The following is a 17,832-nucleotide window of genomic DNA, read 5'->3' on the forward strand; positions in this document are numbered from 1 at the left end:
GAGACAGATGTTAATACTACCTGGAAAATTATATTCAGGTAAAGACAAATTTTATAAGTTGGGAGTTAATTAGTGAATATTTTCCTTGTATCTTTTGGGACTGAGATAATTTTTGAAAAATAACAAACTCTTGCAATTTGCAATCAGATGAAAATAAGGGATAAAAATTGTGCATGTGGTAAAGTTGGAAATGAAAAGTGGTTTCTTCTACATCAATTATGTACCATTGAAATAACTGTGGACAAGATACTTTTGGGCAAGAGGATTGAGGTTTTGAGAGAATCAATGAAAAGCTGTAAAAGCAAACCTTTTAAAATACAGAAGAGTTCTCACATCCATTGGAGCAGTAGCAAAAGAAAATGGTACCACAGAAGCAAATATCAGAGATGAAGCAAATACCAAAGGCAAATATTAAAGACAATGGAGACAGCCAATTATATATGGCTTAGAGGCCAAGAAGTTGTAGCTGGAAATTCATCTATGTTAACACTGGCTAAATACAGGCCAGATAAGCAGAACAGTTGCCTCAGAAGGCCAAGGTCATATTTCAACTGGGGATTCTATAAAAACTCTCAATGAAAAATCTACTGATACTGGTCTATCTCATTTGAAAGTATCAGAAGTGTTGTGAAGTCGCACATCTTGCCATTGCGACCTATACTTCCTGTCTCTCAAACATTGCACAAGAAGAGCTTATTTAGGTACTACATAGGGACTTGAGAAGTAGTAATTCAGAAGGGATCATTTGGAAACTAAAACAGGTTTTAAATTGTGGATAAGTTTTGTGCTACAGCATTTTTAACCATTGCCTGGAAAATTATATGAATTGAAATTTATAAGTCACTCTTCCCTAGAACAAATGTGCAAAAGATGATCTCCCTATACAATGTAAATTGTACAGTTGGAAAAAGCATGGTATAAAGTTATAAGTTTTTAAGTCTTTTGCTGAAATTTATGGATGTTTATTTTTATTCTTTCTGGGACTTTCCTGGGAATTTTTTGATGTGTATTATTTTTTAAATGTTATTGCCAAATAATAATAACTTGCATTTCCTTAACCATGCATTGAAGTCAGCCAGCCTCTTCAGCTGGTGCTTTTTCACCAGCAAATTACTTGTTAAAATAAAGGCCTTAATAAAGCCTTAAAAATGTAATATCTGTTTAAAACTTTCCCTCAAATACCTCTAACTGATTATGGAAATGTGTTGTCATGATTTAAAATTCAAGCATTTTTATCAAAATTGTCAGTTGGCCTCATTCTTGCCCATTCAAAAAAGCTTAGAAGAAAAGTATCCCAAGGGAAATGTGCATTTTAGAAGATCTAATACAATGGACACATGTGGAGGTTTGCTATGCCAGCATGAAAAGTGAGGAACAGTCATTTTTCAGCATGTATGATTTTACTGCCTAACATAAAAAAGTAAGGGATAGATGGGACCTTAATACCTCATATTATCTGCTCCTGTTTTCATAGTAGACTCTCTATTTCAAAAAAAGAAAAAGAGGGAGATGGCATCTTAAATCTCAGTGTATGGGCTCCTACAGAAGAGTCATTTTAAAGGATTCACATATCTTTGAAACCCCTGAAGTTAAAAGGTTAAACAGTCCTCTAAAGTGTGCCATGAGGGTTAACACTTGTAACTTAAAAAATTTTTAAATTTACAATGTTATTTAAGCATTTTTAGTGAAACATTTCAGATTGTCAAATTTGTACAATTAAGAGTAGTTTCCTTCTTGTCTCAGAGCAATAAATAACTGTGCAGACTGAATTAAAGTGGGGCAAAAGCATCAAATAAGTTATTTACTGATGACAAGTCCTAATTTACTGTACAGACAAAGTTTAGAATAGGATATTGCAAATAGCAAAGGTAATAATGAACTAGGAAAAGGTTAAATTCTAGTTGAGAATAACAGCTTGAGTTATGATGCTTAATGTATTGGGTTGACTCTGGTGTCTAATTTACTCATTCTCTTTATGGACAAAGGGCTCTTAGAAAAACCTTAGGTCGTAGGTTTTGAACAATGTTTAACATGTATATTTAAACAAAAAAGGAAGTGAAATATTTTGGTAAGATGCAATTTGCCAGTTGCTAATGGAAGCATCACATAGAGGGCTATTTCAAAATTATATACCAAATATTAGGCTTCTAAAATGCAATGTTATATATCTGGGGATACAGTCTCTATACCAGGTGGGTCACCCATGCTTCTAATTCCTTTCTTAGCTCAGCCTTTATGAACTGTTAAGCTTTCTGTTTAACCAAGCACCTAGATGCTCCCTCGGCCTTCCCTCCAATTTTCAACACAGTCTACCTCGTTACTGAAGGCTTCAACTGCACAATTATTACACTATCAACATTTAGTCAAATTATCAAAAAGAAGAACACATAATGCAAGCATATATTTTAAATAACAAGTAATTTAAAATACTTGTTAAAGAGTGAATGAGTGGACCAGAAGAAGAAATGTTATTTGGATAACATTTATTTGAAATAACAGGTTTAGCCACTAGATGTCACCCTTTTTATGCAACAAAGACTGCTTCACAAAGTGTGACATCAATAGCAGTTACATTTATCCCTATATTTGATGTTCTCCATATGGTTCTCTGCTACATAATGAATACCTTAACAGTGAAAAACTCTTTGGTCTCTCTAAAGCTCTAAAAGAACAGAAAGGTAAGGTGACGGAAGGCTTCTTAAACACAGTTAAACCAGCTGATCTTGGAGTTCTAACAACTGAAATATAATTATTAATTGGCAAATACAGTCAGTAGTCACACAGACTCTAAAGTTTACTGAAAATTTAAATTGGATTTGACCTTGGAACTATAAATGGTATTCGTGGCCGGGCTCAGTGGCTCACACCTGTAATCCCAATGCTTTGGGAGGCTGAGGTGGGTGGATCACCTGACCTCAGGAATTGAGACAAGCCTGGCCAACAAGGTGAAACCCTGTCTCTTCTAAAAATGGAAAATTATCCAGGTGTGGTGGCAGGCACCTGTAGTTCCAGCTACTTGGGAGGCTGAGGCAGGAGAATTGCTTGAACCTGGGAGGTGGAGGTTACAGTAAGCCAAGATCATGCCACTGCACTCCAGCCTGGGCAAAAGAGTGAGACTCCATCTCAATAATAATAATAATCATAATCATCATCATCATCATCATCATCATCATAAGAAAACCTCCTGTCCCCCATCTTCACAATACTTTTATATATGGAACATTATTGTAACATCTGAACAATCAGTCTTATTTGGACGACGTGATATTGTAAGGCTTTCAGGTCTTTGTTTATTACTCTTCTCAGGTGGTTTTTGATTTTCAGATGAATAAAAAAATGTAACACACTAAGGGACACAAAGTTAAGTTTCAGCAAACGGTTCTTTTCCTATCAGGGGCAAAGAAGAGATGATTGGAAAATATCTTGCCCTTGATTTGTCCAAATCTGCTGCATTCCATTCCTAATAAAAGTGCTCCATTCTCCTAACACAAATTAAGTGTAACATAAGATACCTAGTACAGAATGGAGAGCCAAGGCTAGCAGGTGACAGCACTGAAATTAGTCACTGACATCACTTAAAAAGAAGTTTTAGGAGTGTGAGAAAACAATAAACGGAAAAACAACCAAGGTTTTTCTTAAGGTGTCCTTCACGAGTCAAGCTCAATTTAAGTCCCATAAATTTCCATAGCTAAATTATTAAAATGCAACAATAGTTAATAACATATAATTTTCCATAAACATTAAAAGCAAGGTTCTCATACACATACAAAATAAACAGCCATAAGAAATTTCATTCAACTCACTAAATAGCAGGGGGAATCAGTAAGATGGTAGGAAGGCCAGAAAACTCTCTTATAGCATATAAGAGAGATTATATCTCCAAGGAATGGAGATTATATTGTACAGTCAGTCCATCAAAGGTGTGCAAAAATAAACTTGGTGACAGTTATAAACTAATGTCCTACAAAATTACAAACCATAAACTTTGGGGTTATAGTTTCTGCTTTAGAGAAATGGTCGCCACTGAGCAAAAGTCTACCTACATGTTAGCATGCAAATTCATAGTGAGTCCACAAAGTCGGTAGAAGTCAGTACTAAATAATTATCAAACAATACTTGGGCTAGGGTGTTACAGAATGCAACCCATCTTTTTCCTGTATTTTTTAAATTTTAATTTTTTTATATAACCCCACACATATTGATCATGTATAATGCTGTATTAGTCCATTCTCTCACTGCTGCAACGAACTACATGAGACTGGATAATTTGTTTAGAAAAAAAGAGGTTTAATTTGTTCACAGTTCCACAGCTGTACAGGAAGCATGGCTGGAGAGGCCTCAGGAAACTTACAATCATGGCAGAGGGCAAAGGGGAAGCAGGAACATCTTACATGGCCAGAGCAGAAGGAAGAGGGATAACGAGGAGATGCTACATACTTTAAACAACCAGATCTCATATGAACTCTATTATGAGAACAGCAAGGGCGAAGTCTGCTCCCATGATGTCATCACCTCCCACCAGGCCCCTGCTTCAACATTGGGGATTACAATTCTACATGAGATTTGGGTGAGGACACAAATCCAAACCATATTAAATTCTTAAGTAGCTACATTTAGTGTTTTATATACATCAACTCATTTTATTCTCACAATAACTGCTTATGGGTAGGGGCTGATACTATCTCAGTTGAGAGACCAGAACACTGAGCAGTCAAAGAAGATTCTCCAGGTTACAGACCACCAAGAGACCAACTGAACTGTGAACCTGGTCTACCTAGATGGTCTTTCTCCTGGGAGCATAGACTTAACACAGATTTAAACATTGTGTAGAAGATTTTGAAATTCCACAAAATGAGGCATATATGAGCACAATACAACCCCTTTGCCCTTGTTTCTTGTCCATGGTGAGAGAAATCTCAAGTGCAAGACCTGTGCATGCTAGGATGTCAAAGATTAACTCCTAACACTGACATCTCTAGAATTTGTGTTTATTACTTCTTCCTCGCCATCATCCCCTCCACCCTGGGGCTGGCTTGCCCTTTGGGTTGATATAATACATCAGGCCCTTTATCTCAATTTGAATAAATGGAGAATGAGAAATAGCCAGAGTTTGGAGTCACTATACAAAACAAGCAATATCTTATACACTGTTTATGTGGAAAACATGGTATTCCTATAATATATGCTTTTTAATCTTCTCAGAGATGTTGGGACATAGAGGGAAATATAATGCAATAACAATGATATTCAAGTAAGATGTCTGCCTGACTGAATACCTGTCTAAAGAAAATGTTCTGTTTAAGTTTAAAACCTTAAAACCTTGAAAAAATTTTAGACACAATTAAAGAAACTATAGAAAATCATTTTAAATTCCTAGGATTTATATGCATAGAACTTTAGAAATGTGAGGTGCTCCAAACTCTATTACTAATTCAGCTTCAATTCTTGTAAAGATTACACCACTCAGCCAGTGGCTGAGAAAATGCAGAAAAGTAATCAAACATTATTACATTATCTATTAGGAGTCTAGACAGTCTCCTCATCACACATACGCCAATACAACAACTATGAAAACGGTTTTTTTCCCCAGCATATTATTTCTCTATCTCCATACCACAAAAAGAGTAAAAGGAACACTTACGAGTTTCCCAGTCAAATAAAAACGTGTAAGTTTGTTGGTGTATTACATTTGCATTTATACTTGCTCTAAAATATGAAGAGTTCTATAAAACAGAAAAGTATTACTTTTTATGTAGTCAGTCTGTTGTTTGGCGTTCAGCTTCTTCGGATTTCATGGATTATAAAGTCTTTCAGGACAGAAGATATTCCCTACAAGCCATCATGTAACATTTATAGCTTTAAAGGTAGATGTAATTTTAATAATAACATGCCATATTTAAGGCTCTATTAGGCACAGCTCTGGTTGCCTTTGATTTATTCATCAATGTGAGGAATCTGAAATTTTCTGAAGTTGAATTTTTGAAAAAAATATTGAAGTGGTCTCTGCATTAAACCATCTGCTCTACATGATTGCAGTGACTCAATTTTAGCACTAAAGCTTTCCTTTTTTATTAAATTTCTTGTTCAACCAATTGAATTCTTTGAAAAGTATTTATTTCAAATGAAGTAAATTGTTGTTAGTAGAGTAAGAAAATAATTATGATCCAATCCTAATTCCTATTGGATATCATCTTAAATAACCCATGTAAATTTAACATATTATTAACAAAAATTAATTTATTCATAATCATAGAATTATCTGAAGATGGTACTCACGCAGGTTTAATCGTATGGGCATGTTTTTCATGAACAAAGGCACCAGCAATACCTCCTGCTCCTGCATTTAAGTACTAGATTGAAAACAAATTAAATTATGTGGGTTTACTTGAATATATGACAAAGCTAAACAATGCAGTCATTTGAATTTTTTAATCGAAACCACAACTTCTGACCAATTCAAAATATGTAATTATTTGTGTATTTATGATAAAATGCTTGGGTCACCTTCTTCAAAGAAAAACAAATTTAAAATAGTATTATTAGGTTGATAATAAATGTCTATTACTTTTACAGGGAAATTTTACTCCAGCTGGTAGAAAGCAGTTTTACTGAGGTCTGGCTTCAAAATTCATCTGTTGAAATTATTTGTCCTAAGATATTGTAATAATAATAAAAGTATATTTTTAAAACAAGTAAATTAAAATCGGTTTTATATTCATGCTCCCTGTAATTAAATTGCTTTCAAATATAAATTCTAAGTTGATTCTCTAAAAATTATATATGCAGAAATTTCACAACCTATCAATAAAAAAACTAAGAAGATCATCAATTTGAATTAAGTGTAGGACTTTTTCTCCAGAACCTCCTGACTTTTCCATAGCAGCCTAGGAATTGAAGGATTAATTTCTCTGTATTGATGGAAGTACTAGAATTAAATTACTTATCATACTATTCCATCATATAACTCTATTAACTAAAATCAGAAAATATAATAATAAAAGAAATAGGGAAAGTAACTCAAATACTTTTAAGATCCAGTTTCTTTTCCAGACTAATGTCAATGTGCAATAAAGGGATGTAACTGTCTGAACTCGTTTGTACCTTGTAGGAACACCAGCAGGCAAAGTCGACTCCCCAGTCATGTAAGTCGAGTTCAACATTTCCAACTGCATGTGCTAGATCAAAGCCAACATAACAACCCTAGGGAAAGAACATAATAATCAGTGTTAAATTGGCTCAATGATTAGAAATAATAAGTACAAGTATCTTTAAGAAAATATTTGACAAACTTTTGTACCATAAATTACGGTTTGCTCTTCGATGCCATGATTCACATAGCATGATCCACAATTCCCAGGATGCTTTCAGGAGGCGCACCAGATCAAAGCAATTGTCATAACACTAAGACATTCTTTGCCTTTTTCACTGGATTGGCATTTGCATTGATAATGCAAAAGCAGTGATGAGTAAAACAGCTGCCACCTTAGCAGGAGCCAAGGTAGCAGCACCAAACTGTACTGGCAGTCATTACAGTGGTCCCAGCCTTTCAGTTGGAGGCATGATGGGAAAGTTTCATGTGAAAATCTCCTTGTGAACGCAATAAACATGATCAATTTTCATTAAATCTCAATGTCTTAATTCTTATATTTTAAATGTTGAATGTGGGAAGTACACATAAAGAAAGCCCTTGACCACATTCTGAGGTAGGATGGCTAACTTAAAGCAATGTATTTATGCAATTATTTGAATTGCAAGCTGAACCTGCTATTTTTATGTCATGGTCAATCATTTCTCCATGAAAAAGCAACTGACAAACAATGATAATTCATATATGTGATGTATTTTAACAGATTTTTTTTGAAAATGGATTGTCACTTCAAGAAAACAACTTAAGTATTTGCTCCCAATGATAAAATCGGATTTGCCAGGGGAAATTAGAATACTGAAAAACTTATATCCGCCTCCATGAGTAGGACTAGCTCCCATTATTGAGATAATTCTGATGAGTATAGTAGTAATATGTACTAAAAATATTGTATGATTAAATATATTAACATTTGGAAAATACACATAATTCAACAAACCAATATTTTCTGAATGGCTAATGCTTGATGTTACATCTTGTGCATTGATGAGGGATCTATTCAAAATGCAAGTTCAGCCAATGCATTTTTATATAATAAAGTACAGAAAGTTCAGTGTTCAAATTCCATACCACAACTCCTAAAAAGTTCTCACTTGTCAAATTCTGATGCAATATCAAACAATACACAAAATTGACTGAAAGGCTATTCAATGACTCCTGCCTTTTCTGACTACGTATCTCATGAGTACCTATTTGCTTTTTTTTTCCTCAAAAAGAGGAAAAAAAGAGATTGAATGCAGGTATAAAAAAACAGCTGTCTTCTGTTAAGTCAGGTGTTAATAAGATTTGCCAAGTATAACAATGCTATTGATTTTTAAAGAAAATATAGTTTGTATAACAGTATTATGCTTATGTTAATATATAATGTATTTGTTGTTAATCTAAAATAAATAAATACATTTAATTTTTTTGTTTCAATTGTAAATACAGTGAATATAGATATAGAGCCAATGTCAAATCTCCTAAGATCCTCAGTGGTTTTTCTTTTTTATTATTTATTTATTTTTTAGAGATGGGGTTTTACTGTGTTAGCCAGTTTGGTCTTTATCTCCTGACCTCGTGATTTGCCTGCCTTGGCCTCCCAAAGTGCTAGGATGACAGGCATGAGCCACCATGCCTGGCCCTCAGTGGTTTTTAAGAGTGTAAAAGGTTTCCTTTCACAAAAAGTTTCTGAACTGCTGCTTTGGTTTACCCTAGTAATCTGAGTCAACAGTTTTCTTGTTTAGCACTTAATCCCACTTTATGTGCATATTTAATCAGTTCAAGTATATACACTGTTATAAATTGTACTAATAGTTCTGCTTCTCTGTCATCTCTTGTGCCCATGTTATTTGCCAGATAAGTTTTAGTTTCTCCCACTGTGGGCAAGCTGTAAGTCTGTGCCACTGAGATCAGCCATATGACTTGTTTTGATCAATAATGTTAGCACATGTCATAAAAAGTCTCAGGTAGGATGGCTATCTTAAAGCAATGTATTTATGCAAATATTTGACTTACTCACTTGAGTGTCTAAGCTTGCTCTTTATTGCTGTCTGCCATCTCTATGAGTAGAACTTGCTTGGGCCAAACTGCTGGCCCAGATGGAAGATAAAAGAAATGTGGATCATAATCATCCTCACCTGAACTCAATCTGGCTAAGCTGCTCCTACTTGCCCTCCCCACCCCTCGCAGTTGGCCACAGAAGCATGAGTGAGCTCAGCTGAGACTAGCAGATCCCTTCCAGCCAAGTCCTACCATGATGCTCTGACACCAAAGTGACCCATAAATCAATGGTTATTGTTTTAAGCCAACAAGTTTTGAGATGGTTTGTTACAAAGCATTTTAAGGCAAGAGCAAATTGATACACTCAGTCCAAAAAATGTAAGACATCCTTTATTTGGTCTTAGGAATTACAACTGCCATTCCTCTTAAAGAGTACAAGATGCCAAAGGATTAAAAGACGGAGGTTTGGATCTGTTACTGTTTGAGTTCTTTTAGTTCTCACATTAGAATAAGGTTATCAATCCTTGCTTAATGCTATTCTGTAAGCAAATATGCATACTTTGATATCATACAGATCCTCAATGTAAGTCAGCTGTTTTATATGGTGCTTAATTTTAAAAAAAGTATTCTTATCAAAAAATAAAGAGGAAGAATGATGCTATTTGGGAGAGAATTTCAAAGTTGAATGTTAACCGTACTGTCTTCTCCATATACAGTGACTTGTACCCTAAGAGTCTCTTCTCATCTGAGTCCATTCTGTCTTATTTACTTGTCAAGAGGTTTTAAGTGTTTTGTGTGTCTGCCTAGTGGCAAGCACAATGTTAAAAAAAGCAAATCTCTGTTTCCACTAAAGTCCCAGAAGACAAAATGGAACACTGAATATATATAATCCAAATCGTACCCAAATTAGAAATGGTAAGTTTCTAATTTAATTGCTGATGATCAAAGTCATTTAACTTTCTGCATATCAAAATGTTAAAATGTTTACTGAGAAAAATACAAAGATTCCTTCCCACATTGAGACAACTTTGTACATGAACATGAATTTTAAAACTGATCGTTAATTACAGGTGATAGAACTTTGCAAAACATTTTACCTCTGGTTTTGTTTATGATTAGTTTACCAAATCAAATGCACTGGAGGCACACAATCCTTAATGGAAATGGAATTAAAGTTTTTTTTTTTTTTTTTTTTGAGACAGAGTCTTGCTCTGTAGCCCAGGCTGGAGTGCAGTGGCATAGTCTTGGCTCACTGCAACCTCTGCCTCCCAGTCTCAAGTGATTCTCTTGCCTTAGCCTCCTGAGTAGCTGGGATTATAGGTGCCTGCCACCAGGCCCAGCTAATTTTTGTGTTTTTAGTAGACACAGGGTTTCACCATGTTGGCCAGACTGTTCTCAAACTTCTGACCTCGTGATCCACCCACCTTGGACCCCCAAAGTCCTGGGATTACAGGTGGAGTTACAGTTTTTGAAGTAAATATTTGAATAAATTTTAGAAGTATTCTAAGACCTCCTAAGAAAAATTAACCCCAAATTAGAAATACAGGTGTTTTCCCTAGAGAATAGGCATGCAAAGTATGGTCTGTTTCTGTAAATTTAATGCTGAATCGTAGCCGATCTTATTTGTTTCAATATCGTCCATGGCTGCTTTTACTCTACAGAAGCAGAAATGAGTTGTTACAACAGGGACCATATGGCCCACAAAGCCTAAAATATTTGCTACTTGGTTCTTTACAGAAATATTTACTTGCTTCTACCCTATAGCATTGGTTTACATAAAGAAAACTCACTATACTGAAAAGTTAATTAATTAAAAATGTCATTCACTATAATATGACTGGAGGTAGTATCTCACAAAAGGAAAGTTCTTACCAGCACAATATAACTGATTTTGGGGGGAGGAAGGGAGATTAATTTATTCTTTGTTTTACACCAAAAAAAATGAGCAATACATATCATGAAAATAAGACAAGTGCTCCATTGTAATGCAAGTTTAAAGAGTAATAGAACATAAATATAGTTAATCTTTATCAAAACTTAGAAGTCATCAAATCATCAAATCCTAGGTTTGCAGACTGTTTAGCTTTAATAGACACACACACACACACATTTATTTGTTTGCATTTTAAGGTACACTCATTACATGGAACTTCCATATGGAAAGAAATAAAAGTTAATTATTTTAAATTTTAACCCATCTTTTCTTCTCATCAACATTTCCAATTAAAGCAACTTTTATAAAGCAATTTTTACAGCTCATATTTTCAAAGATTTGTTTTTAGAACTCAATTTTTCTAGGAAAACTCAAGAAATAGAAAAAGCAGCACTTTTATTATCAATCACTTATAAAGAACGGCACGTTGAAGAAACCACAAAACTTTACCTACAACATCCCATTATTAAAATCCCTATGGCCACATTTGTGGCACCATGCTGAAAAATCAATTACAGCTTCTACAATATGCTTAATGCATTTGTAATTATTTCCCCATTGGTTGGTATACAATATAAATTATTAAAACATAAAATGTATTGAGAAAAGAACTGTAAGATACAAACATATCACTGCAAAGTGATTTCACAAAAGTGTCACTAGATGGCAGCATCGTAAACATAAAAAAACTAATCGTTCTCCAAAACCTGTCTACAGCCACCCAGTTAGATATTTTCATTGTTTTGCCTCATGTTTTTGCCACATGATAGGCACAGGTGAAAGCATACACTCTATACTTGAGTACCTACTTTATGCAATTTTTCAATAAAAATCAAGTATTTTTCAACACAGTTTATTTAAAATTACCCATAGGTGCTCACACTCATATTGACACAACCACACTCACACTGACTCAGCTCACACTCATCGACACAACCACACTCACACTGGCACAGCTCACACTCATGACACAACAAGCACAGCATTGTTAGCCAGCATGCCACCTTACTTTATAGTTCATCCAAAACTTTATAGTTCATCCAAAACTATTGCAATCATTTTCAGGCCATTCTGATTATTTCCAGCCTGCCTTCCTCCAAGGAATGTTCTAAATCATACATTTGATTATAAGATTCTCTGCCTCCTTTCAAAGAGTCCCCATTAACTTCAGAATGCAACTCATAGTCTTTGGTATGGTTATCAGAGGTGTTTGAACCAGAGTAACTCCATCTTGATTAGGGACTTGGTAAAACAGGACTGAGACCTTCTGGGCTGCATTCCCAGTAAGTTAGGCATTTTAAGTCACAGGATGAGATAGGAGGCCAACACAAGATACACATCATAAAGACCTTGCTGATAAAACTGGTCACAGTAAGGAAGCTGGCCAAAACCCACCAAAACATGATGATGACAAGAGTGACATCTGGTAGTCCTCACTGCTCATTATACACTAATTGTAATACATTAGCATGCTAAAAGACACTCCCACCAGTGCTATGACAGTTTACAAATGCCATGAAAACATCAGGAAGTTACCATATATGGTCTAAAAAGGGGAGAAACCCTCTGTTCTTGGAATCCCCCACCCTCTTCCCAAAAAACTAATGAATAATCCACAGCTTGTTTAGCATATAACAAAAAATATAATAATCATAAAAATGAGCAACCAGCAGCCCTTGGGGCTTCTCTGCCTATGGAGGAGCCATTTTTTTTATTCGTTTACTTTCTTAATGAGCCTGCTTTCACTTCACTTTATGGACTTGCCTTGAATTCTCTCTTGTGAGAGATCCAAGAACTCTCTCTCAGGGTATCTTGGATTGGGAGCCATTTTCTGATAACAGAGCTATTTATTTTTTATTTTTTAACTGTTTTGAATTTTTTTGTAGAGATGAGTTCTATGTTGCTCAGGCTGGTCTTGAACTCCTGGGCTCAAGCCATCCTTCTGTCTCAGCCTCTCAATGAGCTGGTATTGCAGGTGTAAACCACCACACCCAGCTCTCCTGGGTGAAAGGTCTTTACCTTTAGGATCTGTTAAATGCTCCTTGTTCAGATGCTCCATATACACCTCTCTCTATTTACATTAACTTTCCCCTTTCCTGGGGATGCACTTTCTCTCCTCCGTTTGCCTAGCAAGCTCAGATTGTGATCAACAGATAACTTTGAGCCAAGATTCTTTTGCCAACTCCCTCTTCCCTCTTATTCTACAGCCCTGTCTGCATATCTCTCTTGTAACAATTTTCCAATCCTACTGTCTTCTCTCACGCAATATGAACTGAAATAATTGTTGAATAAATACATAAATGAATGAACAAATAAAATCTTACAGAAGTCAATAGCTATTCTCTAAAGTGATGTTAAATTTTTAAGAATGTTATTTGAGGGATTCTGTTTCTGATGGAATTTTATTGCATATGCTATTTATTCAGACATGACATCTTTAGAATGGAGCATCTTGGACAAAATAGTAGTTGACAATATGTTCAAAATCATTCTCAATTAACAAGAAATATCATGTGTGTTTTCTCCTTGCCATCTTCACTAACACAATACTAATAATTTTTCTAATTAGTGGAATAATACGATACATATGGCCTGTGCTGAAATTTCCAGGAGAAAAGCTATCTCACTCTCTCCTAACTTTGATTAATTGCCTGTTTATTAAAATGAAATATGAAATGGTATAGCTGAATTATTTTCCTAGTAGCATTAAAGCTCTAATGTCTTTATTGATTGATTTGGTAACAAATTGATTTTAGACTATTATTTTTATTATTTAGTTTATTCCTTTTTCATAAAAAAAACAACCTATGAATTGTGAAGACTCTTAATAATTAGCAAATTTGGTGTGAATAAAAGTACTTGTACAAGATATTTGTGGCCATAACCAGGGCTGATATATAGATGGTATGCCTTGAGAAGCTCCTATTAATTGTTAAAATAATAAAATAGTTAAGGTACATAAAAAGTCTTTATCCTCTCTCTTTTATATTTTTTTGAGATGGAATTTCACTCTTATAGCCAAGGCTGGAGAGCAATGGCACAATCTTGGCTCACTGCAACCTCCACCATCTGGTTCAAGCAATTCTCCTGCCTCAACCTCCTGGGTAGATTGGATTATAGTCATGCGCCACCGTGCCCGGCTAATTTTGTATATTTTGTAGAGATGGGGTTTCTCCATGTTGGTCATGCTGGTCTCGAATTCCTGACCTCAATGATCCACCTGCCTCGGCCTCCCAAAGTGCTGGGATTACAGGCGTGAGCCATTGTGCCCAGCTCAAAGTCTTTGTCCTAAGCCACCAGAATAACCAACCGTGGTTGCAGTCCTTGGGTTCCTGAGAGGTGTCTGCGAATATCAGCCTATGAATGTTCACTGCTAGGGGCTGGCCCAGATTCCAGTGGATGAAACAATGCCTTTGCTAGTGCCACTATCATCATGGTGGGTGAATTCCAGAGGACTTTCAGTACCTTCTAATAGGCTAATGATGGATACCACCTGGTATTAAAATGGAGTATGACCTTCTTCATGACTGTTTGTGGGAAATGTAGCTACTATACCATACCAATCAGATCTTCAAGTGTTCTGAATATCACTCCTTGCTTGATGAAAAAGTAATAAGAAACAATCCAAGAACTACAGTGCTATAAATTTGGAAATATTACCTTTAAAAATGTATGATGTAAAATTTGAGGAAAATGGGCAAAAAAGAAAATGGTACAGGAAGGTGTGTGTGTGTGTGTGTGTGTGTGTGTGTGCACATGCTGTCATCTCTATATAGAGGGGATGAATAATGATTAGCAACATAGGTTGGCTAGTTAACTCTGATCTTGGAATTTTCCAAAGGAATTCCTAATTAGGGAATTGTTGAATAGTACTAGAGAAAGTTGGGAATGGAAAGGAGGAAGAGGAAAGCTGGTAGATAGGTTTTTTGGCCACAGTCTTGGAGCTTTTAGCTTTCCAGAATTCATTCATATGTTATGATTCAAAAGCATACTTTTGAATGCTAAGTGCTAAGTTAAAAACAACAGTAAATATTTCCATAAGAGGGACCTCTACTATCTCTGTAAATGTTTCTTTTCAAAGCGAATTTCTATTCTGAAAGTTCTGCTTTTCATGCAGACTAAATTTGCCATGGTCTTCAAAAATCCTTCTCACTCTTTCTCTATGTTTCCTTTTCTCCCAACTCTCTGGTTATGAGTAGGAACTATGTATTATTTGACATATTATGTTCATGCTATACTTAAAGTCAGTAAGTTCTATATGTCACAATTTCTTTCCAAAAATTATTTAATATAGCTATCTACTATTTTTTATGCAATGTGCTAAGCTTCACTTACTTATACCAATATAGTATAGTTCAATGAGAATAGCAATTTTTTACTATTAAAACATGAAATAATAGAAAAAACCAATGCAAATAAAAAGGAAAAAGACCCAATCTTCAAGAGGAGCTTCAGTGAAAGTTAGAAATCAAGCAGCATGGCAACCAGAACCAAAGCTTACGTTTTCTGCAGGACAAAACCAGAATACTGTTCTAAGTTATTTTAATCCTATGGCTCTTAGACATAATAATATATAAGATCAAAAAATGAATAAACAGCATGTAATATAAATCCACCCAAAATTCCATCCACAAAGCTAGTCACCTGTAAATAATTTCTAAATGCTCACATTTTAGTTCAGCACCCAACAGGAACGGAAACAAGAAAAATTCAGATGGTAGATAAGATATCAGTCTCAACCTTGTAGACCACAGATAAAATTCTAAGGCCAGAACCATCTGAATGGACCCCTCCTCACGGCCCAGGGCATTCCAGAGTTAACCTGAGAAGCTAGTTCCAGCCATGATGGAAGAGGGGAAGGACAGTTCTCATTATAGTTTCCAACATCAACATAAACACAGACCATAAGTCTGATAAGAAATATCTACATTCTATTCCCTCTGAGGCCTGCTACTTGGAGGTTTCATCTGGGTGATAAAATCTTGGTGTCCACAACCCCTTATTGAAACTCAGACATTCCTTTCTATTGATAATAATGCTTTCAATCAGTTACCAATCAGAAAACTTTCAAATCTACCTATGACCAGGAAGTCCAGCCCTTTCCTCCCAGGCTTTCAGCTTTGAATTGTCCTTCCTTTCTAGATCAAACCAGTGTAAATGTGATCTGAACTGACTGATGCCTCATGTCTCCCTAAAACATATAAAAGCAAGCTGTGCCTTGACTAACTTGGGCACATGTCATTAAGACCTCCTGAGGCTGTGTCGTGGGTGATTTCTTAACCTTGGCAAGATAAACTTTCTAATTGACTGAGACCTATCTCAGACATTTTTGAGTTTACAGCCTTCGAATAAATAAGCAAAAATTAAGGTAATTTATCTAATGATTAATTTCAAATGTATCTTTTACCAAATAAGTGTACAAAGAAGGGTGATCATCACAAAGAACCTTTACACAATAAATAACTTGGAAAAACCCCACTGTCCTAGAGCTATTGACTGATGATATTATGCCAATATATGCACACAGAGGAGACCACAGGCCCTGGTAGAGACAACATGGCTCCGACCCACTCAGGTGGGCTAATGCTAGAGAGCTGAATAGACTTGGGAGCTTCCAAAAAAGTTAATTGTGGAGTCCTGATAAGATACTTAAGCAACAACAAGGAAGAGTCCCCAGGTAGGGGAGAACAATGAATAATTGTTCTGAGAAATGCATGAGCACAAGCAACCTGTGGGCACAATAACCTCCTTCCACACATAGTAGCATGACTTCGGTCAGCATGTAGCCCCTTCCAGCACAGCCCTATAAAACTTCCCTCCAGCCCTTGCCTCTCTGCAGCCAGCCCCTTCTCTGTTGTAATGCCCATTGCTTTCTTGCAAGGTATCTTCATACTTTCTCTAATAAATCTGCCTTTCTTTACCTACGTCTGTCTTGGTAAATTCCTTTACCACCCACAACACAGGCCCCAGCTAGTTGCACCTGCGACATTAATTTTGAAGATAAGAAATCCAATAAGGAAGTGTTCTGAATAAAAAATAAAAAAAGATATCATGAGAAAAGTATGCATAGCAATTGAGGAACTCATTGAATATCTTTAACTTGGAATCAGAATGAAATCAGAATGAACATGTTTACCTAGTGATTTAAAAACTCTGGCTTGGATTCAAGGATAAGCTAAACAGTGAAATGAATTCGTCAAGAAATATTCATTTATTTATCAACTTGTGCAAATTAGACTAATACAGAATTAGGGAGATGGGAGAGCTCCCTGGACCCCTTCACAGGACTTGTGAAAAGGTATGTGGCTCACTTATTCAGCTGCTGTGCTCAAATCCCTTGCAGGGGAGGGAACACAGATTGTTCCCTCTGGGTCCAGGGTGAATGCTTTTGGGCCCCAGACCCATGGTAGCATCTAGGGGTCTGTTGCAGCTAATGCTCTTTTAGCAGTTAGGAAAAGTGTGCACAGCAATCAAGAAACTCATTGAATTAATAAATTAATTCCATGAATGGCCAAATGTTAAGAGGTTCAGTGGGGAGTCAGGGTGACAATCTTTTACATCCTGCCCGCTTGGGACCTGGGTCCTCATCCAGCATCCCGTAAGAACGAGGTCACACAGACTTAAAGGATGGTGAATGAGGAGGTTTTATTGAGTGATGGAGATGGTCTCTCAGTGGGATGGGGAACTGGACATGGGATGGAGTAGGTAGCTAATTTTCCCCTGTAGCGTGGCTGTCCCGGCTGAACCCCTCTCTGACTGTCCAGCTGCCTCT

The 17,832-nt window shown here is 35.9% G+C and overlaps 1 protein-coding gene across 3 annotated transcripts in view; it reads right to left on the bottom strand.

The window, feature by feature from the left end:
- Window positions 1-17,832, bottom strand: part of KYNU (kynureninase) — a 170,131-nt gene that overhangs the window by 53,536 nt on the left and 98,763 nt on the right. For all 3 annotated transcript variants that reach the window (XM_008998944.5, XM_002749467.7, XM_008998943.4), the window contains 2 exons: window positions 7,102-7,200; window positions 6,277-6,350 (listed from right to left, as the gene is read on the bottom strand). In XM_008998944.5, coding sequence (XP_008997192.4) covers window positions 6,277-6,350; window positions 7,102-7,200 — 173 coding nt within the window. The remainder of the gene's footprint in view (window positions 1-6,276; window positions 6,351-7,101; window positions 7,201-17,832) is intronic.

The sequence above is a fragment of the Callithrix jacchus genome, chromosome 6 (assembly GCF_049354715.1).
Source record: "Callithrix jacchus isolate 240 chromosome 6, calJac240_pri, whole genome shotgun sequence".
In the NCBI taxonomy this organism is placed as follows: domain Eukaryota; kingdom Metazoa; phylum Chordata; class Mammalia; order Primates; family Cebidae; genus Callithrix; species Callithrix jacchus.